The sequence below is a fragment of the Argiope bruennichi genome, chromosome 3, assembly GCF_947563725.1.
Source record: "Argiope bruennichi chromosome 3, qqArgBrue1.1, whole genome shotgun sequence".
In the NCBI taxonomy this organism is placed as follows: domain Eukaryota; kingdom Metazoa; phylum Arthropoda; class Arachnida; order Araneae; family Araneidae; genus Argiope; species Argiope bruennichi.
In genome coordinates this window covers 145,991,056-146,016,510 of record NC_079153.1, presented here as the reverse complement: position 1 = coordinate 146,016,510, position 25,455 = coordinate 145,991,056, and the positions used below count along the sequence as shown (strand labels likewise).

The 25,455-nt window shown below is 33.1% G+C and overlaps 1 protein-coding gene across 1 annotated transcript in view; it reads left to right on the top strand.

Moving 5' to 3' along the window:
* Positions 1-25,455, top strand: part of LOC129962512 (hepatocyte growth factor receptor-like) — a 93,433-nt gene that overhangs the window by 52,110 nt on the left and 15,868 nt on the right. The window contains exons 9-16 of the mRNA XM_056076258.1: positions 788-924; positions 6,366-6,575; positions 8,256-8,367; positions 10,354-10,611; positions 14,533-14,688; positions 15,228-15,483; positions 20,797-21,003; positions 23,088-23,171. Coding sequence (XP_055932233.1) covers positions 788-924; positions 6,366-6,575; positions 8,256-8,367; positions 10,354-10,611; positions 14,533-14,688; positions 15,228-15,483; positions 20,797-21,003; positions 23,088-23,171 — 1,420 coding nt within the window. The remainder of the gene's footprint in view (positions 1-787; positions 925-6,365; positions 6,576-8,255; positions 8,368-10,353; positions 10,612-14,532; positions 14,689-15,227; positions 15,484-20,796; positions 21,004-23,087; positions 23,172-25,455) is intronic.

Here is a 25,455-nt window from a genome sequence, read left to right as displayed (position 1 = left end):
AGTTTGTGTTATCTCTTGCGTGATGATTTCAGTCCAGTACTAAACCAAGAAAATTGCACCCAAAAGGGAACGGGGATCAACTTTTCTTGATGCTTTATTAAAATTCGATTTCTGAAAGCCATTCTAATGGCTGTCCTCTAACACAGCAACTGGTTAAAGAACTATAAAATCATTGTCTTGCTACCACAAATGGAATGAAAATATGGACAAATTATTAAGATACAGTTTTTACAAAATATTCGTTAAATGAAGTATTTAAAACATTTGAATTCTAATCAGAATTCTTAAAGCACTCTCATCTATTTTAAAATAAAATAATTCTCGGTTTGAAATGAAATTATGTTATCTTTCTGAAAGATGTGAAAAAACTTCAAGCTTTATAAATTTAATAAACAAAAGATTTTAAATAAATTTTAAAAACTGACTTTTAAGTAAGTTATTATCAAAAGTCGTATATTTTATTTGCTGTTAATTGTGCATAACTAAATTCTTTTTTCTTCTCTCATTTTAAGTATCCATTACCATATGTTTTTTGTACGAATATAGTGGTAAGAAATATAAAAAAGTAGGAAGTAATAATATTTTTTTTGAAAATTTCGCATTTTTTAAAATGAATGGTCAAAAAGACAAACAGTTTTATAATTATTGAAAGAAATGTTACGGTTTATTTCTTCACCTAAGTATTTTATTTTGGTTCATCTTTTTTTGTATAGCTGAAAATTCACCTTCATTTATAACAGTCTGAGATAATTGATTTTGTCTAGAAAAATTATTTTTATTTTCTTAGGTTCCCAAGCTGTACGGCATCTATCCGGGGTGGGGACCTGTGTCCGGTGGAACAAACATCACCCTCTACGGACACCGTCTTGACACCGGCGTCGCTCACAGCATAGCCATGGCAAAAATTCCTTGCATTGTTATTAGGTAACAAAATGCTGCATCAAATATTCTCTGATTTTTTTTATCGATATTTTACGAACGGAATTGTCAGAGTATTAGGGCAATGGAGATGTCAGTACTTACAATAATACACAACGTATTATATTATTTTTTAAAATAAATATTTAAGACAATGTTGTTTGTTATATATTAATAAAAATTATTTAATATGAAATCTACTCATCTACTTTTATTTGGAACTGGAAGATCAATTACTTTTCTTTCTTGTTCTTTACTCAAATAACGCTTCACGTAACGTAAATAAATGACGAAAAGACACATAGAATTCGAAATTATCCTTTTTTTTCGGGGGGGAGGGGAGAACGTTTGACTATGAATCAAATTATGGAACTGATTTCGAAACCAACCAGATGACTATTTTTGCTGTTACCGAAGAAAATGACAGATATTTGCACCTGTTCATTGTTATTGGAAAGTGTCAACTAATGAGGAAAATAAAACTCTGCTTTCCCGAGAAATGTAATTTGGACAGATTATTGCTTTAACAGATTATCGCTTTAATAAAAAAATCTTCAAAGCAGTAACTTGTGGAATGGTAACTATTATTCGTATAAGAAGATTATAATCTATGGCAATTTTTTCTGCTATGAGGTGTGGCAGTTTTAGAAAGTTGTTGATTTGTCTCATTTTGTATGAGAATGTATTGAATGGTTTTCAAAATATTCAGTTAATTTTGATTGGCATTATGCTTCAACTAATGGTTTAATTGCATTTAGCAATACATATCATGTAATTCTTTTCCAAAAAATTCAGAATGTCACAAGTAATAAATTGGACGGTATATACCTAGGTAATACTAAAAGAATGTAATTTTGTATAGATTACAAAAATATGTTTACTTTCTAATTCTGTCCACTTAATAATTTTTTTATAATATATATATTATCTCTAAAAATTACAACAGAAGATTCGCTCTGATAGCGATCAGAGGTATGGTAAAAATGATCTATCTATAAATTGTCCATTTTAATATTTGAGAAAATTTTATGGATAGAAGCATGAAACTTTCTTCTTATATATGCGCGTAAGAAAAACGTTTTATTCATTCAAAGTTTCTCATTACCGGGGGACTGTATAAAAATTTATTTTTGGAACTTTTTATTATCTTTTCTCTACAGAAACCGAAGTTTTGTCATATATTTGGGTATCTTATGTGATGAAATTTTGCAATTGAAATTACAAGGTGATTGAAAAATAACAGGAGGTTTTTTGGAGTCCTGTAGCGCTTTATGCTTAAAAAAAAAAAAAAAAAAAAAAAAAAAAAAAAACCTTTGATTGGAGAAATTCTGCTGCTGCAAGCGCATATGTGGAAAAAAAAAATACATATCTGTCAATGGAAGCAGTAAATAACAACACACCAAGTACCAATAAAAAACGTTTATTACACCAATTTACAAATTTTGCTTAAGGTGACCACCAGACTCGTGTTAAAATAATTGCATGCTGTACACGAGAGTTTCAACGATGGCTCGAAGTACAGCGGCATTTAATTTTCAGACATGTTACGTTATTTGATCTTTTAAAGCAGGAATGTCAGGAACACATTGCCTTTCAAGTAGCTGTACAACAAGAAATCGCAAGGATTTAGATCAGATGACCTCGGAGGTCATTTCATGGGAAATGCAAGACTAATTACTCTAGCGTCTGTGAAATGTTGATGCAGGACATCCTACACCCGAAGTCTGAAGTGCGGTGGCACGCCATTTCGCATGAAAATGCTAAAATCGGTGCAATTTCTTTGCTGTTGAGGTATCACAAAGTTCTCGATCATATCGGCATATATATCGGAATTGACAGAACAAGTCACTAATTCATTTCTACCAACTTCTTCATAAAAGTACAGGCCGATGACAAAAAAAAAGCAGTGAACCCACAGCAGACAGTGATTTTCGGCGAATGTACAGGGATGTGTTGACCAACGTTTGGATTTGTATCGGCCCAAATACGGCAGTTGTGTGTGTTGATATCACTGTACACATGAAAGTGAGCTTCATCGCTCCATAATATCCGCCATAGCCATCGTCATTCACTTCCAACGGAGCCAAAAATCTCAAAGCAGATTCAAATAAGGTATTTCTGCCCCCTGGGAGCAATTCTTGAATGGGTGTTATCGTATACAGATAAAATTTCAGGAACTTCCGCAATATTTTCTGCACCATCGAGAACAGGATATCTGTTTGTCGTGATATTGAATGTACACTGCTGGTACCCTACTTATTAGCTATCGCCTGATCCATAACGGCGGTTGCAACTTCTTCAACTTGTTCCTGCTTGAGGTTGTTCCTTTAGGTTCTCGGCCTGGTTGCACACCAGGAATTCCTGTTGTTTCAAATCTTTCAACTGTTCTTCGTAAGTTAGTTATGATCATCGGTCCTGTACGTAACTGTTTTAACCGTCGGTATTCATGTAGAGAAACACTGGCATTTTCATCCTGCTGATTATACAGCTTGACTAAGAAGGCACGTTCACGTAGTGACATCGCCACTAACGGGCGAATTCTTGCAGATTAACTTGAATACCCGCAACCCTTCCTTTTATCCTCAATATCGTGTCACAAAGTACCCGTATATGTAAATTACATAATAAAGCTCTTGATCGCAGCGCCAGAATTTTCTCTATTGACCTTTTCTGATACTTATTCTTTTTGTCTTCACAAATCGAAACCGCATATTTTAATATGTTTGGTGGCCAAATTTTGTTATACTTCATCCAGTACATAACACCCTACAGGGTTCCGAACTCCTCTTGTTATTTTTTGATCACTCTATATATCTAATTTGCAACAGGTAAGGAAATGAACGCTTGTTCCACATTTTTGGGACACCTTATATACTTTCAGTTAGAAAAATGCTACAAATGAAATAAAGGATTATATTTTACGTTGTTTGAGTTAATGCAGGTATTATTAAATAAATTACTATATACAAAATCTAAATTTGTATATAGTCACCTGTCATATTAATTCTATATAGTATTTAAAAGAAAAACACGTAATTGTGTAAAAGCTGGTACATACGACAGCGATCAACTGCCGAAAAAAGAATCGTCAAAGATGCCATATTAGACATACCTAGTATTTAATTATGTGCGCCAGTGACTTGCGATTAAGTTTAAATATTGAAAAGTGTTTTACTTACCTAGACTGTTTTTTCTTCTAAATTCAATTTGTACATTCACTTTAGATTAATTTCCCTTCCCCCTTAACTTTTATATTAAACTGCTCAAATTAGTATGATTCGTATTTCTAGATTGTCAATCACACCACATACAAAAATGAAATAGCCACATCATATTCCGCTCTCCCCCACCTTCAGATCCTAAACTTCGGATCTTGGTCGCATTCCCTCCTCTCCTCTGATTGGGCAACGCTCGCTCCTCTCACCTTTTCATCTCAGCCACGACGACTCGCTACATAAGAAGCAAGACCATCTTCAATCTAGGACAATTCATGCAGCGCTCAGCCTCCAACTGGGCTTCATGGACCGGGAATGGGCCCCTAGACGGGCTACGCACCACGTCAACATTATTCTCTTTCTGAAATTAATCAGTTGTTTCAAATGCCAGTATTGGTAAAATTTCTTTTTTAAATGCATTGGATCGCTAACAAATAGAGACGCGTGACGCATGGGTCATCCAGTTTCCAAAATTAATCAAGGTCGATAATTACAAGAGTATACCGATAATAAATGAACGGTAGGGAAAAAAACTGACAATCGGGTAGATTGCAAAGGACAATTAACTATGAAAGTGTATGGTGTGAGATGCCTCTGTCGTATTGTACGTAACCAGCGGAGCCCAACATTAGCTTAAATTACTGCCCAGCTGAATCAGGAAGCCAGTCATACAGTCAGTGCAATATTCGCTTCACCGAATGGGCCGCAGACCTATGAGAGTACCATTGCTCAATGCATGCCATCGAACTACACCTCTTGCGTTGGCGAGAAACACATAGAATGAACCTTAAAGAGCTCGGAACAAGCAGCATGGAATGATGAATCTCTATTCCAACTACTTACGCCGACAAAAGATTCAGAATAAGACGTCAGACATTGGATCCTGCATTCCAGATTGGAACTGTACAAGGCAATAATGGCTCAATCTTGGTCTGCTAAGTTATTTCTTGTTTTGGATTCTTGTACCAACATCCCTCCCTGCGATCCAATACATAGAGTTGCTGGGCAATCTCCATCCATTATGTTATCATTCGCACGGAAATGGAATATTCTAGCAACGCAACTCCCTCTTACAGGTCTGAGTTGGTTACTGTTTGGTTGGATGAGCATTTCTCTGACTTGACAATTATAAATTGGCCACCTAGAAATCTAGGTTTAAATCCAGTATAGTATCTTTGAAATGTTTCGGAGAAAAATGTGAAGAAACTTCACATATCATCAACGGCCCTAATTGAATTATGAACAGCCTAACTGAAGGAGTAAGCCATTCCCATTCGAATGGACTGCTTTCACAAACTTGTTGAATCCATGCCTCGTTATCAAGACCATAGGAGGTCCAACTCATTATTAATTTGCTGTCCCTAATTCAGTGGCCGCTCATTGTAGATCATTTCATTACAGTATGAAATTTTTATTAAAATGCGATTATGCCAAACAATTTCATAAACATGAAATAAAATTCACTTTTCTATAATATTTATTTGAAAATATATATTTTCAAAATATAATATGCAAATAAATAATATTTGCTGTAATATTTTATGGTTGAAAAAAAATATATATACTTGAACAACATCGTTGATATAATAATTTACATACTATAAAAATAGTTTTATCAAATCTACTATATTAGTGAATATATTTTCGTAGACTTCCTTTTTTAAGTTAAATCTAGAGGAAGTACTGTAATGAATTTAAATCTGGAGATCTTGGGGATGACTCACAAGGATTGTAAAATCCAAGGCTGTTTTTACGTTTTTTCTGTGAAGTACGTGGATGAAAAGATTTATGATCATACTTATAGCTCCTCACAAACAATCTTCATTGGTGTGGTGCGGAAGTTGGGAGAGGGGTTGCATCGTCATCTGATAATGATTCAAAATTACGAGTCCGATAGTTCTAATACTGCTTTAAAACGAGAAAATATAATCAAACTAAGCTAAACCTCCAAATAATCAGTTAATGATGCAGATAAAATAGCAGCATATTTATTCAATGACACTGTATCGCTATGAAGGGCTGTACGAAAATGTAATTTTTGTAACTTTTTTTTATTATTATTTTATTATCTTAGGAACCAAAGTATTTTCCTATATTTGGATACTCTATTCGAGTTCAGAAACTAGAAGCTTGTTCCATTTTTCTGCGCTATTCTGTATATAATAACTAACGATAATGGGAAACTATGAGTTTGTAATGAAAATATCTGTGATTCTTTACATTTTGTTTCAGGATCCACGAGGATTCTGCTTGGTGTATTACGGGCAGTTGGAGGGGTTCCGAAGGATTGACCCGAGGGCCAGTCGAGATGCAGATAGATGACGCAATCGTCGAGATTGAAGCTTCCCCTGACGTAGACATCGGATCTCCTCTCTACAAGGAATTCGAATTCCGGCCAGATCCTCAAGTGCTACTCATACACCCGCAGGTCACTACCATCAGGTGAGGGTTAATCAGACATGAAAGTCCCCATTTTTTGAATACCTAATGTAAATGACTGGAACATAAACAACTGACCACACTCTCCCTTAGAATCACATGCTGCGACAAAAAATATCTTTTGGATATATGTGAATGCAAAGTGAAAAGTATCACTTTTTACTTTGTGCGTCATAGTAATTGATTTTACATTCTGCTCATTTAAATTAGGCACCTCCTCTGAAACACGTGCAAGTGGTATGGTGAATGGTACTAATTATTTATATATGATAGACTGCGAAATGAGTATGCTTTGAGTCCTTGCCATGATGAACATTCATCCAAAATGACAATTATCTCTGCTTTTTTGCAAAACAAGTTTTCGAACTTCCAATATTTAATTGAAAAGATTTCGCATGTTGTTTTCATACTTGACGCGCCAGTTGGTGAAAAGTTCATAGTTTTTTTTTCTCCTTCTGAGGAATTTTCTGTTAAAGATACTGAAGCACCATTGAGAAATGAATTAAAAATTTCAGTATAATCGATATTCATCCTTTGCTGCAATTTATGTCGGATAGAGCGTGCAATTGCTAAATAATCTTTTGTTGTTGAGATTGTAAAGAGACGTATCTAAATAACTAACACTGTTTCAAAACTTTTAAATTACCGACTATGAATAAATTATGACAAGCTATGATAGGATTTTGTGCTTTGAAGTATTGGTATACCTATTATCACATAAAGATGCAAATTCTCTTATTACTATAGTGATTAGTGAATATACATTTTCAGGCGAAGTTATTGTCTCTGATTACGAGACAAGATGGCGAATATTTTTCAGTAGATTACTTTTAGCACTCACCTGGAGTGTAACTTAATAGGATGTTCTCTTCTTTGCCTTTTCAATTGAATCTATAACAAATGACTGATGAAAGGCGTCATTGGTAAGATTACGGAGTGCCAGATTTCTCTCTGTTTGCAATTTCAGCGACGAATGTGGTTTCTGTGATTTGTACGATAAATCACCACAGATAAGCATTTTTCAAACGCATTTGACCAATAATATAGTTTCTTTGCTACGTCTGACGTTATGTGGAAACCAAACATAAAATATATGTAAAGAAAAGTTTTGTTGAAACAATCCTGTGAGGCTACTGCAAAGTAGATTTTCTTTCTATCCATTTTTTTTTATGGAGATGCAGATTTAAATGCTTCTAAGAGAAACAGTGCACATTAATATTCACAAACACTTTATTTATCATTACCCATAGTTATGATACAATCCAAAGATTAAGCTCTTAGACACCAAGCTTTTAGTATAGTTAGATTAGCGCTCCGTCTCGAAACTAGACGAGATATTTTTCGGGAAGAACTTTACCCTTTTTAACTATGATCTGAATAGCAGGGCAGCCTCTCAAATTACACTTAAAATCAGGGGAAGGAATTTGAGTATTTGTGCATATGGCGTTTCCCGTATGAGATCTTCCCTCTCGATATCTATGCGCCTAACCTCCAAACTCATTGCCTCTTTTATCTCTGTCTTGTTCGCAAACTTCATCATGTCTGTGAGGACATGTGAAGAGCATGAGTTCAATGTGCACATACAGAAGAAAATTCTTGTTTTTGTTGTCTAGTGATGTGACCAACTGTAGCTGTCCTTGTCTTTTAATTGTTTCTTTAATACATTTGATAATCTTGTTTCAGTGGGTCGATGAATCTTACTGTGACCGGCCATCACCTGGACAGCGTCGCCAGACCCGAGATGGTGGTCATGGTGGCTTCCACACTCACCGGAGAAATGCTTGAATTTCATGAGGTAAGAAGCGTCATACTGTGTGAAAAATGAATTGAAACAATTGGTCATTTCGGATAACTGTTTTTATCAGTTTCATCATTTTAATCTCTCCTATTTCCTACTTAAATGAGTGAAATTGGGTAGACGCATTCATAAAGATTAATGCCGACAATCAGATGCTCAAATTGAATTAGGCTTAAATAAATAATATTTTTAACTCAATAATACAGTGGGAATTAATAGTTTTCTCATTACAGAAGTAGTTTTTGATCCAATGAATGAGAATCAAAAACTTTCGGTTTCTTGGAAAAATTTAATAAAAACTTAAGTGGCTAGTTGCTTTTTTTAAAATAGCGTATTCCTCTACAACAACAACAATAAAATCTGGTGTTTGAAATCCATTCAATAAATTCATTTAGATCCTTCTTCTGATCACTAAAACAGGAAGAGGAAAGATAAAACATGCCAGAGTCGACAAAAATTCACGATTCAAGAACAGGATCCATAAACTTTGATCCAAAAATTCTGATTCTGTTGGAATAAAGGACTCATATTCCAAAGCTTTGTCTGAACTATGTCCAGATACTGTTTGGATGAATGTAAAAAAAAAAAAAAAAAAAAAAAAATACGATGAGGCTATGTATTACTAGCAAAATATTTTAATTGTGTCAATTATCAATTACCCATTTGAACTTGAAGATATCTCATTTAAAGCATGCTTTCTTTCTTTTATAAAACTGTTTTCTTCGTACCAAATTTAATATAAAATACTTTTTTTTGTCAAGTACCAAGTCGTATTGTCGTATCGAAAGTAAGATACACTTTATTCTTAACACCAAACAAACTTCAGCTTCTTGGTTAGAATAATTTGGCCCCTTATGAAAAAGATAGCTAGCAATTTGAACATCTAAGACTGAATGAAAAATACCAACTTAATAAAATAAGGAAAAAAACCGCACACCTCCTATTTGATTAAAGCAGCCTTTTCAAAATAGGATTTTGCAAGCCATTTCCCGTTTCCACTGATAATCGGCTTAATTTTAACGATTAATATTTTTAAAAACGTTTACTTTATCTCTTAAAAGTACGCTGCATTTCACTTCAGGTTTTAAAAACATTATTTAAAATGATACAAAAATGTGCATTTCAATTTATATTTTACTTCGTACGCTACTAAGACACTAGGTATCAGTGTGCAACTAATTTACTGTTAACCAACCTCCTTTGGCGACCAGCTTATTCGCCAAGAGTAGTCATCGCTGCAATTTTCAATTAAATATTTATTGTAATTCAGTCTTCATGACATTTTCAACATCGTGTTTTTAAGCTTTACATTACAGTTTTATAAGCCCTACACCGTTCCAAAAGATTCTTCAATTAAAATTTCTGACTAATCATGAAATTCGATTTCCAGTTTTACTTTCAAAAAGATTTAAATGACGCAAATAATAATATATTTTGTCTCAATCAATAAATGTGTTTTGAAAAATTTATAAAATCTAAACTTTATTAAATTCTTTGGTGTATGGAAAACATTCTCTAAAATATTTTTGACACTTTACTTTTAAATAAAAAAAAAAAAAAAAAAAAGGTTCAATCTCCTGCGATTCATTCTGATAGAGTTATGATGCTTTGAATATCAGTATTTTCGGAAATGAACACTTTCATTATTTTTGGTCAGTTAGCTTTGGGAAGGTGTCAGCATACGGGAAAAGGCATTATTTTTTGTATACTTTAATTTTTGACATGCTTCTTTAGAAAAAATGGAATTTTGAAATCGATTTTTTCGCTTACTGCCTATTTGGGTTTTTTTTTTTTTTTTTTGCATTCTTGGTGACAACACATTAATCACATTTTGATTCCATATAGGCGGAGGCTCAGTTTGATAGCAAATTTGACAAAAAAAAAAATGAATCCGAGATTTTTTATTATTTATAAAATTCTCAAAAATAGAGAATAATTAGAATCTATTTCATTAATGAAAGTGTTTTCTCCTTCTTCTTTCAGCCCTGCCTTGTACAGCCAGGCGGTCATTCCATGGTTTGCAGCACTCCGCCCCTGCGGCACTCCGGCCTACACGCCCCGACGGAGCGTGCACCTTTAGTCACTCACGTCGCCTTCAGCATGGATGGGGTGGCAGAGTTGCGAGAGCTGCCCCTACGCCGGCGTGAGCTATCGCAGCTCCTGTACTACCCGGACCCCGAGTTCCAGTCCTTCGGGGAGGTGCGCAGGATCTCCACGGACAGGACTCAGCTGGACATCCAGGTGAGTGGCACTGAAGTCACACACCATGGTGTCCTTCTCTACTTTCCTTTCATTGGTTCCGAAACGGATGCCATTTCAACGTCACTGAACAAATTTGACATTTTTCAATAATTGACGAGCACATGGTATTTTTGAATAATCCTATTCATGTCCGAGAGAAAAGACTTATCGACAGACGTCCGAACTTTTGGCGAATTTTATCCCAGTTTTGAAGATTTATAATTCTGTTAATGCCAACTTTCATCTATCTGCCTCTTTGAAGAATTCTAAGTTTTTATATTCTCGTATATCTCGTATTTTTATATTCTCGTATGATCAACCTGTTGATGGATTTTATATTAAGTATTATTATTTATTGCATTATGTAAATGTCATCTGCTTCCATCGCTCAGAAAGTCTCATTATTCCTTTTTTCCAAAACTGTTGAGACAAAGCGTTCCTCGAGCTTCATTTTTATTTCGCTTACAGATTTGAACCATTTTTCAGAGGAAGAATTTTTTTTAATGACAGGAGTGCGTACAGGATAACGTCCTGATCAAATAGTAATAGCCCCCTCCCCCTTATAGCCAGTGTGAAATACGGTTTTTCATTGTATATTCGAATTGAACGCTGAAAAATTTTTTTTAAACAGAGACTGTGTTTTCAATGTGTTTTAAAATAGTTTTGGGGCGATTGAAACTAGCGGCTAATAAATAAGATTGCATGTTTATATAGGCATACCTAATTTTTTTTCTTTCTGTGAGTGTGTTCGACTTTCTACTTCTGACATTCCCGAGCAGTTCAAATCGTCTGCACTGGACTGTATTTTGTCTTGGATCGCACTATTATACCTATATACGAATTAATATATAAAAAAATAAAACGTAATCCAAAAAAGAATTTAAGTTAAACGATCGAAATATATTTTAAATAAAAAAAAATATCAGAACATTTAAGTTATATTTACATCCCTTACTGATTCTGAAGAGAATAAAAAAAGATATTACTCTTTCTGTCCCATAATAATGGCAGAAAGTGAAAATTTAAACAGGAATTATTGGCGAAAGCAGCTGTAATTTTATGTTATAGCTTGAAATTGCGAAACATTGAATCAAAATCAATGTGCCATGACATCTGTCATTTGTTTATGGTACATTTTTCACTTTTTAGGATAACCTAATTATTATGAATTATAACAACTTTTTTAATTTCATCCGCAAATCTAAATCAGTTGTTTTATTTCTGTTGAACTCAACCCATTGCAAAACTAAAACGAGAAAAAGAAAATTTTCAAGCAAAGATCGAGTTGCTATTTTCCACCTCTTGTTGCAATAGATGAAAGACTAAAGTGACGTCATCTGTCAAACATTTTAAATGGAACAGAGTGACCACATCAAGAATTTGAGAACGTGCTTGTAAGAATAATTGTTCAGATGAATCTTATGCTAATGTTGATTCGCTGAAAAATAATAAAACCGTGAATGTAAATGCAAATCTTGTGCTGAAGTGATTCAAAAATGTAAACAGATTCCTTTGGACAGAAGATCAGCAGCTCACAAGTTCACACTGTTCCAAATTTTCGGAAAGAAATCCGTAAGATATCATTAAATCGTTTCTTATAAAAAGAACAAGAAAATGAAGCTTCGCAGCCATGGGATCATAGCTATAAATTTAAAATGCAGGAGTCAAATTATGTGAAAAAAAAAAAAAAAAGAGCAGGAACTATTTGATTGCACAGAGTAAAAAATCCGCATTAATATTTTCAATTTATTGTTTAATCTAATTAGTTTTTTGATATTAATTGTTCCGTTATATATTTATTATCTTTTGTTACTATTATTATAGATCAAATTATATTGATCAAAAGCTGTTATTAGTATAAAACAAAAAAAAATTTTTTTTTTAATTTTTTTAAAATTCAGTTTTAGAGCTAATTACAGATTTTATTTTGTAAAGCGTAAGAACTAGAATTATATGTTCAAATAAAGTTTGAGCAAGAATAAATTCGAATAGCAAATATTATTGGCTGATTCACAATGCATTTTTCATTTCGAATCTAAATGCGTATCAACATTTTGTTGTTGAAACGTCACGAATTCTTTTTATTCGTACTTTTCAAATTATAATTTTCATTTTCTGCTTGATCGTCTGTTTTTCGATCTTTTGAAATTACCGAATCAGCTATTTTAAATAATGGATATTTCCAGTTCTAACTTTTTAAAAATATTTTTATAGCATCTACGATGAATGCTCTTTCAGTATATTACAGACGTGTGTTCGGCTATAGATCTCCTTCAGCTGGTGTGGTGTGGTGTGCAGAGGAAGTTGCCAGCTCGTCCTCATCATCTGACCTCCGTTCAAAATTACGAGGTCCGTCATAAAAAGGCCCTAGTGTTGTTTTAAAACAGGACGTTAATATAACTAAACTAAACTAAATCGGTAGTAGTTTTGCTGATTTCCAAAGTACTTCAGACGGAAAGCGGTTTCTTTTGAAGAAGCGCAGTACTTATGTGAAAATTATATTCGATCTGCTTTGACAAAGTCAACTGGTGTCACCTGATATTTTCTCTCGTATAATTTTTTGGAATCTAATAACAAGTATTTTCATTTTATTACATCCAAAAGTCACTTAAGTGACATCCAAAAGTCATTAAAATTGAAGATCTAACTCTACTCTTGATAAAATTATGTGCCTTATTTCGTTCCTCTGGCTATTTGCGTTTTTCAATTATTGTGCTCACATGCACAGAGGCTTTACGGTCTTTGGATTTCTCCAAAACTTTCATAGAGATATGCAATTTTTTTTTAAATATAATTTCATAAGAAGCTTCATTATCTACTATATTACAATTTTTCAATTAATTGTGTTCAACGATTCTTCTTTTCTATGTCCGAGAAATGTTCTTTTCAATGTCTTGGAGTTCTTCTAGATCTTCCATCGAATTTTTTCGACGATTATCTTTATATATTCATATAAAGGAATGTAACGATAAAGAAGAAATCCCCTTCCCACCTTAGCGTCTGAGGAAATTGAAAGACATAGCCACTGCTAATGGGATTATAATACCCATTATGAGCAATATATGGCGCCAACGCTTCATACAGAGATACGACCCGTCATCAGCGATGAACCCAGAAAACAACGCGACTATTTCTAGACTCATCAGAATTATGCCTTCTAATTGGAATTTATAAAAAAAAAGTTTTAAAATAATTGAGAATACCATCTATTTTTTTAAACAATTTTTTGACTACTTTATACAGATATCTAATATCGTGAGAACTGAAATGGTGAGTTCTGCGCAAATAAGCTGTCAGCACATAAATTCCTTTTCGGAATTAATGAATGTAAGTTCCCTCGAATTTTACTCTACAATGAAAATTATGTTCCCCTAAAAATATGTCAGAATTTATTGATATTTTCTTTCCCCGCTGTTGCTCTCCTGAAGCAGCGATGAAACTAGAATGAATAACAACTGAAGTGCTCCTCTGAAATCCGCACCGATGAATAACTTTATACGTGTCTTAGAAGACGCTCCTAGAACTTCATTAAAAAATTGCAACTTCAATGCTCAGAATATACCGATTTCTTTTTAACTACATTATAATCCTTTTTAGAACTATTAATCAAACGGGGTTTTTTCTCTAGTGCTAACTTCGATTGCTACATTTAATACGTGAGATTCAATTATTAATTTATAATCTCTAAACTTAACTTCAAAACTATTCATTTATTATCACTAAAGCAAGCAGCATTGGAATTTGGAGTCTGCTTAATATATGCCAACTGCTTTGAAATATATGAGGGTGGCAGCTTCGCTGATCGTAATGATACTTTTTAACTAAACGTCTCTCACGTGATCTGCCTCTGATTTCTGAAAGAAATATAAGAGTCATTTTTAAAGGAACTGAGAAAAACTGATGTCTGTTTATGAATTTCAGGGGCGGTTCCTGGACCTGACGCAGAGCCCTTCCAACCTGCGTGTGAGCATTGGTGGGAGTCCCTGCAATGTGACATCTGTCACTTCGGACGCCTTGCACTGCATCATCCCGGAGAATCTGATCCAACAGCAGAACAGCAGCACGCACCTGGTGGAAGTAAGAAAAAGTTACAATCAGCCATCCATTATTTTTTTGAAGTCTTATTTTGTTCACTTTTATTGCGAAACAGTGCATTGTGCAAAGATGACAATTCACATGTTTGAAGCAATAACCACAAAAACCAGATCTTTTATAATCAGTGATGCTTTTTAAGATTTTACTGCACATTCTAACAATAAAACGACGACAGTGCTTAATTTCGACTGCGTATGTCTGAAATAAATCGTTTGAAAATATAATAATATTTTGATTATTACATGTTTTTTAAGTCAAATATGAACTGAATTAAAAAAAGGTTAAGATCTTGAAATTTTGTCTTTGGAAAACAAAAATTTAAACCCTAGTTGACGTGGTTATTCAAAGGTGGCGCTAGAACCGGAGCAAGTAACATTGGATCAACACCGATATCACCTTTCATCCCGTTTCACAAAAATGCTAATAAAAATGCATAGTTTCCCCTTTGGAATTTTTCAGATGGCATGTAAAAATATTTTTTTGTATATTCTCTGAATATGAATATGCTCTGGGATTTTCAGGTGCACGCTGGCCGTCTTCATCACCTGCTGGGGTACGTGGAATTCGTAGAGCGGGGGACGAGTGTAGCGACCATTGCAAGTATAATCACCGTGGCAATTTTCGTGAGCGCGGCTGCCTTGGTCCTCTACATCTATTGCCGCCGTGTGGCACCCAGGAAGAAGCATCCTGGTTACATCGTGGCGTACACAGCCGACAGACAGCAGCGGGCCAACGGGGATAGCTGCGGAGCGACAGCGCGCAGGCAAGACAGTAACGGTGAGTGACTTCTGCTCGAGTTATTTGTTTCAGTCATGGGACTTTCGCCGTTCTTTTTGGACGAGTTTTCTGTTTTACTATCATGCAATATATCCAATTCAATAAATTCTTGCTGGATCCCAGCTAATTAATTCTCAGCTGGTTTTTTTATTCAAACGGTTGGAACCAATATAGGTAAATTTTTACAGTTGTTTGATTAGCTGGAAAATGTTTTAGAGAATTTCGAGAATATATCGAGATACTCACAAACCCATCTTCATTCCGGAGCCTCTAGTGCTAACTTTCGTCTCTTGCAGTCCCCCCCCCCATCATTTCTTTTTCACTGGAATTCTTTCCTGGAAGCGCCAAAGAAAGTCGATCCTCTGTCTAAAAGCGGTCTCTTGTCGATCAGGTAATTTTCATGCTGGTACTAGAAGGACGAAGTTTATTCTCCATTGCCTAAAGACTGCATAATTCTGTTTTGGTACATATATGGCCGTTGATCAGAGTATTGGGAATGAAAAAAAAATGGAAATGAGATTTTTTCCTAAATGATAAAAGGAATTCGAGTTGCTATAGAGTATTTTCTCTGTGTCTGTTTGATGCAAAGATATGTTTTTTATCGATTTAAGAGAAGCGTGTCGATTTTCCTGCCTTCTTGTCCTTATGAAATTTCTGTCTAGATCTACTTCCTTATGAAATTTCTATTTCTTACTTTACTTCTGCATGTACATCCGCTCTTCCCGGAAGAAGGGAACTGGGTATTCAACTGCTTTCAGACTTATGCAGAACCACCGTTTTTCAGAATTCCGCTATTGTCTCCTGTTGATTGGTTTATTCTTAGTGGAAGGAAAAAAAAAATGTCTCTTCCCATATGTATTTTAGATATCGATAGTTCGTTGTATTATTTCGAGTTATTCTAAAGAAAAATTTGCTCTTTCGATAGGGAAAACAATTTTTTTCGAAGAACAATTTGGCCGTTGGAAGAAGCAAATTATCTTCACGACAGATAATTTTAAAAACCCCATTCAGGCAATAACTTCTCGGTTTGTTTCTTTTTTACTGTTTTATTTTGCATATAGTATTCAGATGATGTTTATTTCTCTTTCACAGAATCTATTTTTGAAACTTTTACAAACATTTGTTCGCAATTATTCCTAGGAATAATTGATGGAATGCTGTTTGTGCTGTTTATGTATCTTGATAGTAAAAAAAAAAAAAATATTTGCTATTGAATATAATATTAATTTCTTTGCAAATAGAAAGGGACTGTTTGTAAAGCTGGCTTGAACAATTTGGGGGAAGAATTTTTTTTTTTTTTTTTTTTTTGTAAAATAGAACTAAACAACTCTGTGATGCTGTCTATCGTTAGGAAATTTCACCAATTTTATGCTATACTATATTATTCGTCTCGCGATGGAAGGATCTATATTTCTCGAAAATCTTTAGGTTTGTTGAAGGAAAATATTCCCGGAGAAATCATTTCATTCTGTACCGACTCCGCATAATCCGTTCCACTGTCATACTCATGATATCTACTATTAAAGGTTATAAAATAAGAAATTGTTCGATTACATGAGGAAACAATTTCCTTTTTCATCACTTTCTCTCCTGGAAATGTTTAGTGGTCGATGGTTATTGGCATTTGAAAGATTGAGAGTGACGTGGTTTAGTTTAATTGTATTAACGTTTGATTTCAAAGCGCACAGTGGGCATTGCCATCGATTTCAACAACGTGATGACGATTGGGGCGAACATCATCATGGTAGTCAGATAACGAGGAATGACATTTGAATTGTTTCTTCCCTATCCACACTTAAGATGTTACACTCGTGGAAAAGCATGTGGTTTCGGCGCCAGATTTAATTTGCAGTTGACTGAATCTTTAGCGGATTTAAGTCTTGAACCTAGAATACACTGATATCAAAGCTAAGTCTCTCTGAATATCTGGCTAACGTTGTCCTGCGAATAATGTATAGATGAGATAAAAATTCATGTCACCACGATTAGCTTATTGACCCACAATTTGTAGAATGTTTAGCATTTGAAATTAGCAATCGAATGCTAACAACTCCACAAATCATGGCAAGTCAACAGACTGAGAATGTTGATGCTCATTTTATTTCACAAAATATAAATTAATATACACAAGGAAAAAATCATAGACCAAATTTATACTGTCGTTTACTTCCAATAATGCTTTTATTGCATTCTCTGGTGTCAGAATTCGTATAAATACCTCAAACGCGTCGGTTAATTGAGGAAGACTTATGACGCGACTCAACAAATGAATCGGAAATTTGTAGTTTCGATCTTCATTCACGTGGATTTCATAGGAAACAAAGCGTCAGAGATTTCCTGTAACTGTTTTCGCTGACATACAATTACTCGAGTATTAAGTAATCGTAATTCCTGTCATCTTTGGAAAAATTATAGGATTTCCATGTGTTATCTTTTTCAAAAGAAATGAAAAAATTGTTTAAGATGAATGAATTTATTTTGAAATTTACTGAATTAACTTAATATGCGAGCACATTTTTTTTTTAGTGTTAATAATCATAAAATTCCTGAAGTTTCATATTTCAACGTTCGAACCAGGTTAATTTTTCTCTCTTGCAATTTTTACAGATGCATCAATACAAGTATTTATAGAATAGTTAAAATCGTCTGCAAAAAATATAATAAAGCTTTTAAATGCCAATACTGTCTTATCTACAGGAACTCCAAATTATCAATAATAAATACTCTTCTATTTTTGCTATTTTCATCAAAATTTAACTTATGCATGTCTGGCCTGGAGCCGTACATCAACATCTATTTTGGGGAAATCGTATTTATAGAAAATAAAATTGTCCGCATAATAGCAAATTGAATAGTTTATACGAAAGAAGGAAATTAAATAATCCCTCAAAATATTTAATATTAAAGATTTCTTTAAAAATTTCTTTGAAAATGCATCAAATATCAGATATTCCACTATTAGAAAAATTTCTCAATATGACAGTTCTCTTCCTGATAATAAAATACGTCCATTCTTTGTAAATAGTGTTTTTCTTCTTCTCCTAACGCTTTATTTATCATCACTAAACACCTGAGTAAAACATTTTTTCCATTTATCTAAGCAGTCCCAATGCAAATATTAAAACGCGATATTTATTACTAGTATTATAAAATTTTGAGGATCCCTTCGTTCATTGATTTCATTTGAAAAACCACAAAATTATCTCTCGCTTTTATTACAATGTTTTAGAAGCACATGCGGAAGAAAAGTTTTCTGAATAATCATCCTACATGACTTTTCTGAAGCTTTTTCAGATTATTTTATGAAGATGGGTTACTTTTAATACTCAGAAAGAAATATATTTCCAAATAGAAATATTTTTTCGTCTTATTTAATATATTCCCAAACTTTAAACAATTTCAAATTATAATTTAAATACATTGCTAATTTTACATCAAGGAAAAGATTGCACTAATGAATGACAAGCTGAGGAGTTTTAAAAAATGGACTTTTTAGTAATTCTTTACTAATTTATATACGCCTTTAAATCTGAACACTTAGGATGATAAAATAATTCTGAACGATAAGCAGTTACTTTTCAAAAATTTTATTTTGTTAAATACTGTGTAAAATGTTAAAAGATATATGCACAAAATTAAAATATTTAAAACAATTTATAAATGCATAAAATGAAATTTTTACAATATCACAAGCTTTTCTTTAGAAAATGCTTGAATTATTTTGTATGTATCAATATTATTTCACAATTCATAAACGTTGTTGGATTCAAAAAGTTCGTTTCGAAAATATATTCGCTAAGCATATTATAAAATTAAATTCAAAGAGTATTTTATTATTTTATTTTGCAATGAAAGTATGTATTTATACGATTTTGCTTTAAATGCTACGAAAGATAATATTTTACAAACAATAAATGAACACCAAAAGTTCATTTTAATGAAAAATTTCTTTTAAATTTAAGAAATTTTTTGAACAGTATGTGATATTTCATTCTCGGAACCTGAAATTTAGGAAATTAGAAATTTTTTTCCCCAATTATTCTAAACATTTTTTTATGAAGTATATATTTTTTGTTTTTATTTTTAAAAAATTAATCTATAAAAGATAAAAAAAAATCATGTTTAAGATCATATTTTCAAAATAATAATTATCTCAAAATATATTTTCATGAACCTGATGTATAGATAAAAATTTAGGCTGTTTACTGATTGTGTGTGTTTTTACTTTACAAATTATTTTAAAAATGCTTTCACTTCATCATTTCAGTACACTCTTTATGTATCCGATGTTGTATTTATTTTGAATAGAATATACCTTTCGCCTTCGTTGACCAGATGTTTGCCCATCACATTAATAGTAATAATTTGGTCATGTTAACCAAAGTTTGATAAACTGTATCATGTGACAACGAAGAAAGTAGTATTTTAAATTATGCGTCTGTAGTAAACTCAGAGCATTCTGATTGGTTAGTTGTAAACTTAGTTTTATTAATACTTATAAAGCACCGAAAATAATTGTAGAAATCAATGTAACATTTAATAAATAACATTTGTAACATTTAACATTGTAACATTTAATAAATTAATTGAGGCTGGGAGCTTTGTTTTACAACGTCTATCTAAATGGGTGGGTAGGTAGGTGACCACTGAGGGCATATCTAGAGGTCAGAATTTTTCATGTCAATTTGAATTGGCCGAAGTTGGGTCAGTTACTGGTGTGTTTTGATTCTTTTTCCAACTCTTTTAAGTATATACAGAGAAGTAATTCAGAAATTACTGAATTATCCCACAAATTTAAATATTTCTGTTGAGAATATTACTGTTAAAGATAACAAATGAAAAGACCGGTAAAATGCTGTACTGTATGTTACTTTGCAGGGACGCCCAATTTGCAAGGACTTGCCAATACGTTACTGTACATGCATATTTCAAAGTCGAACATTAAATGTTTCAAACATTATATCTGTCAACTTGAATTCGGAGTGCTGTTCTTTTTTTCTTATGAATGTCATCGTAATCCTTTTACTTGTAACATGGCACTTTTTGAACTATTTCGAAGATTCAGGGAACTTTTAGTGAAGCACTTATTCTTGCACATGTTAATATTTTGTATGTCATATTCTAAATCGCTAAAATTAGCTTATGTCATTTTATCAGCCAAAAATTGGGTTGTTTCATCAGCTACTGTCCATTTTTATGCGATTTTAAAATATATGGTATATTTTAATGCTATGTAAAACGCGCAGAATTTTTCTACATGTCTTGTCTTGAGCTGTGTTTGTATCTAAATGGGTCTGCTTTGTTCTATTACAGATTACCAGGACTGGCGCGGTCGCATCCAAAGTCGGCAGACGAGCGCCAAGCAGAGCACCTCCGCCAAGGCTCAGGTAGAGGAGGTGGTGGAGGCCGAGGAAAGTGCCTCCGCTCACCAGGTGGATGAAGAAACAATGCGATTGTTGGAGTCGGAAAACATCCTCATTTACAGAAACTATTTGTCCCTGGGCGAAATTATTGGAGTCGGTGAGAATTTTCATATAAAATGACAGTGCTTTTTACCTGTAAAGAATCTAAATTAAGGTGATCATAGGTGGAGGGATAAAATATTATCAATCCATTGGCCCGATCCATTCAGTTCCGTTGATTTGCTGGTTGGTATGTACCGCCAAACTTTTCCTTTTCAAAATACCTATTAAAACTGTAGACTGATAGATATTTATTGAGTTGCCTTAACCTTTTGAACTGTGATACATACTTAAATGCTTCATTTTAGGTATCCATCTGCATAAGGACATCGGAGGTATGAACGCCTTCAAGTGATTTTGGTCCGACAACTTAGTTGCTACTTTAATTTAAATACTGATCTGTAAAATCTATAATTCGCTAAATAGAACATCAGGAGTTTTTAATTTCAAGAACATGCAACTAGAGATCTCGCTTCACGATCAGCATTCCAAAGAGAAAATTCTCTTGACTGATTCGTTCAATATTCCCGCGCTTATAGAGTTTTTACCTCTATATGTGCAGCATGAAATTTTGTAGGAGAATCTCTGGATCTCGAATTCTAATAAAGATATCTTTATAATTCCCTCACTTGTTTTTGGCACTAGATTCGTGGCTCATTGATCTGGCATCCATTGGGCATCATTTAAGAGTATCTGAATTTTGTAGGAGAATCTCTGGATCTCGAATTCTAATAAAGATATCTTTATAATTCCCTCACTTGTTTTTGGCACTAGATTCGTGGCTCATTGATCTGACATCCATTGAGCATCATTTAAGAGTATCTGAAAATCGCTCGTTAAGAAACAAGCATTGCAGAAAAGCAATATTATAGATTCATGGTAATATCGTATATATATTTTTTTACCCTTTGCACTTGGAAAAGTAATTCGATGCATAATTGTTCTCACTAATACCTACCTTCTTTAGTACTCCGAATATATATATAATGCGAATAAAAATTTAAAATATATATTTGTTTTAAGTTGAATTTCCCCGAATAAGTAAAGTACATCTTCTTACAACTCTGCAGGTATTTTTAACAATAAAAATTTTAAATTATAAGTGAATGAAACATCCAAAGGAACAACTGCCTTGAATGATGAGTCAGATTCACCATCCGAGTGCAGAAAGTTATCCGATTAGACCCCCGAGACGCCAGAGTCATAGTGCAGAGCTCTCTCTAACTGCCATTATTTTTATTAGCACTAAAATTTGAATGGGAAATTTAGTTAAACTAATTTAAAAATCTTAGAAGGGAAACTGAAATGAGTACGAGCCAGTTAACCGAACTTTATTATATAATTGATTCAGGCCTGTTACGGGAAGTCTGACTACTTTTAAGATTTTTCGGTTTCCAAGCTAACTCCTTTCAGATATTTCTCCCCAATTTCTCCCCAAGATTGTATATAAGATTGCAAACGAATTAAATATCTGTAACTAAAAATGATCAAGCTAAAGCTGGATTTTTTTCTTTTTTTATCGAATATCGTTTGTCTTTGTTGTTATCGAATATCATTTCAAATACTGAACCATAAGTGTCATCGATAAATTTTTCTCGAGCATTTCTTTCAGTTAAATGAGAACAATTTTTATGACTGCCGCTGTTTTTAACCACTGCCCATTCTTCACGGGTACTAGATTCTTGGAGATATTTTATTGTTTTATCTGAATTCCTTATTCCATAATTTAAAACCCTGAATTTCTTTTTCAGTCTTCTACTTGAAAAGCATGAATGGCATGCTGTCTTGAATAAATCTATAAAATAATTATTAATATCTATTAATATTATGTAAATCATGTAATATTATGTGATTCATCTGTTGATTCTTTTATATTTATTAAACTTTCTACCTAATATACTTGTACTTTTTGAAATCAAATATATATATATATATCGGCGCGTAATGAATGTTCGTCGATTCCTTTATACGCACGTTCCCTATTTGATCAAACATTAGAAAATAATCTAGTCATGTTAAGAAAGACAAACGGGATTTTAGGACGATATTTATACTACCGTTGTTCTGGTTATTTAAAGTTCACAAATCAGTGAGCTCCTCTGTAAAATCTCCGTCCACCTTACCCTCTATTACTATGCGCAGGTCACTTTGGTTGCGTGTACCGGGGAGAGCTGCAGGCACCGGGCAAGGAGAAGGTGAGCGTGGCCGTCAAGACTCTGCATAACAGTAAGTCGTTTGCATTTCCTTTAAACATGGTGCATATCTTTAGAGGATATTTCATAATAATTGATCATTCTCAACTGAATTTTAATTCAAATGACAATAATTAATCTGGTTTGTCATAAAATTCTATTAAGGCAGCTTCACTTTATAAGCCTTTTCCTTAGAAAATTGAATATTTTAATTTTCTATAGAGAAGAATGCTGTGTTTCGTTTCTTGGAATATTTGTAGGAAAACATTTTTGGAAATTGAATTAAACTTTTTATTACGAGTAGCATTTTTTTTTTTTTTTGACGAACTGTACATGCTGAAATAGGGGGAAAAAATCCTGTAAACATGTTTTTATATAATCTCAGCTACTTAGCAATAAAATATATTGTTTTGCATATGATTCTGAGTTATACATTAAAGCTATATTTTTTTATGTGTGCTCTAAGGCCTTTTTTATAGGAGGGCACTTATATTTTTCTCATCATGATGTCCTTTCTTCTAAAAAATGATTTTGCTCTCTGTGCTCATCTTGTTCGTTATAAGATTGCCTTAACTGGATATTTTATGCTGCTTGTTATTTTTGTAGAATATTCATTATACCTATTAAAAAATGTTTAGAATTTAGAAAATTTGCACTGAATTTATACTTTAAAAAAAAAGATTTTTTTTTTTCTGGAAATTGAATTTGTTATTGGTTATGTATAATTATGTCATCCATACATACATTATATGCTTAAATCTGTAGCACTGAAATGCAATGATCGGTTATGGCTTCTTCCTAAGGATTTATTATGTTAAATTACTTGGCAACCGTTATGTTCATGTGCGATCTTGTATCAATAGCGAATGCTCAAGCATATTCATGAGAAAGCGTTGATGATGGCACAATTTATAGCCATCTCTTACGTCATCGTCTGGTGACATAAATTCAGAGGACGTTTCAAGCTGACGGATTTTCTTGTTCCATGATGAAAGAGCCTTCAAGAGCGTACCAGTTGCCCCACTCTGTTCGTACCACTAGCAACTGACGTGACAACTTTTGAGCTCCGGGCTAAATCGTTTCCAGAGCAGTGGCGCGGCAAAATAATAACGTCACTCTTAGGAGGCGGCATCAATGCATTTATGACACTTATTTTATGATATGATAAGGGGGGAGTGAAAAGATAATATCACGTCTCAGGCTAACATCGGCTGCACTTGTTAATCATTAACTCTTTAACATCCAGACTTTCTCAGCGTGTCTCTGGAAGGCATGGACTCTTCCAAGCTGAGGGGCAGTTACCCCCCGCACTCCGAGGTAATAAATCTGTCGGCGCTCTCTGCCTTGAATAATTGCCTTGCGGTTTTCGACAACGAGAATCTTTTTCTATCAGCTTAAGAGTTTTATTCTAATGTATTTACATTTTTTAGTGTGAAGCGTTTCGCTCTCGTATTTGTGGAATATTTTTTTTTTTTTTTTTTACAAAAAAAAAAAAAAAAAAATTAAATTTATTCTATAATTGAGAAAATAGGTTTTTTTTTTTGTAAGTTTCATGTTAGGCTTCCAAACCATTTAAATAAAAACTGGCTTTACTAGCAATTCCAAAAACATCTTTATGTTTCATCTAATTTTCATTAGGCTGTTACATTTTTTTTGTTGCCAAAATTAAATAATATGTCAGATATTAGCATGTAAAATTTTTTTTACATGGTAATGTAGAAGAGACGTTGTGCATATATCAATGCAATTAGTGCATTTTTTTTTTTTTTACATAGTATAGATGTCAATGCAATTCATTGATAGACGAGATCTTCATTTAATACCAAAATAAAAATATCCGTTGAATTAAAAAAAATGTTACTGCACTTTTTAAAAGACGTTTCGAAAATAATACGCTCTTTCAACAGTTAGCTAAGATTTTTTTTTATTGCCTTTAGCATTCTTTTTTTTTAGTATAAACGGTTATCTTCATAGAAATTTTAAATGTAAAATATTATTTTGCATTTTCGATAGTGATACTAAGAGAAAAGTTTTAGAACTTTAATTAAATTTTTAAAGAAGTTTTCACAACCTTTTAAGAAGCTTTTTTTGTTTCCAAAACCTTACGCATTCTTGCTTTTACATTAAATTATCGAAAAAGAATGTGGAGTAAATATACATTTCAAAAATATCTTTATTTTGCCACTCTTTTTTACTAATCTTTTAAAATTTAACTTTTAAAATTTTTGTCTAACCAAGGAAATATATTACGTCAAACTTTATATATCTCATCTATCGAAACAATTCGATAGATGAGATAACATATTTTTTAAACTTTA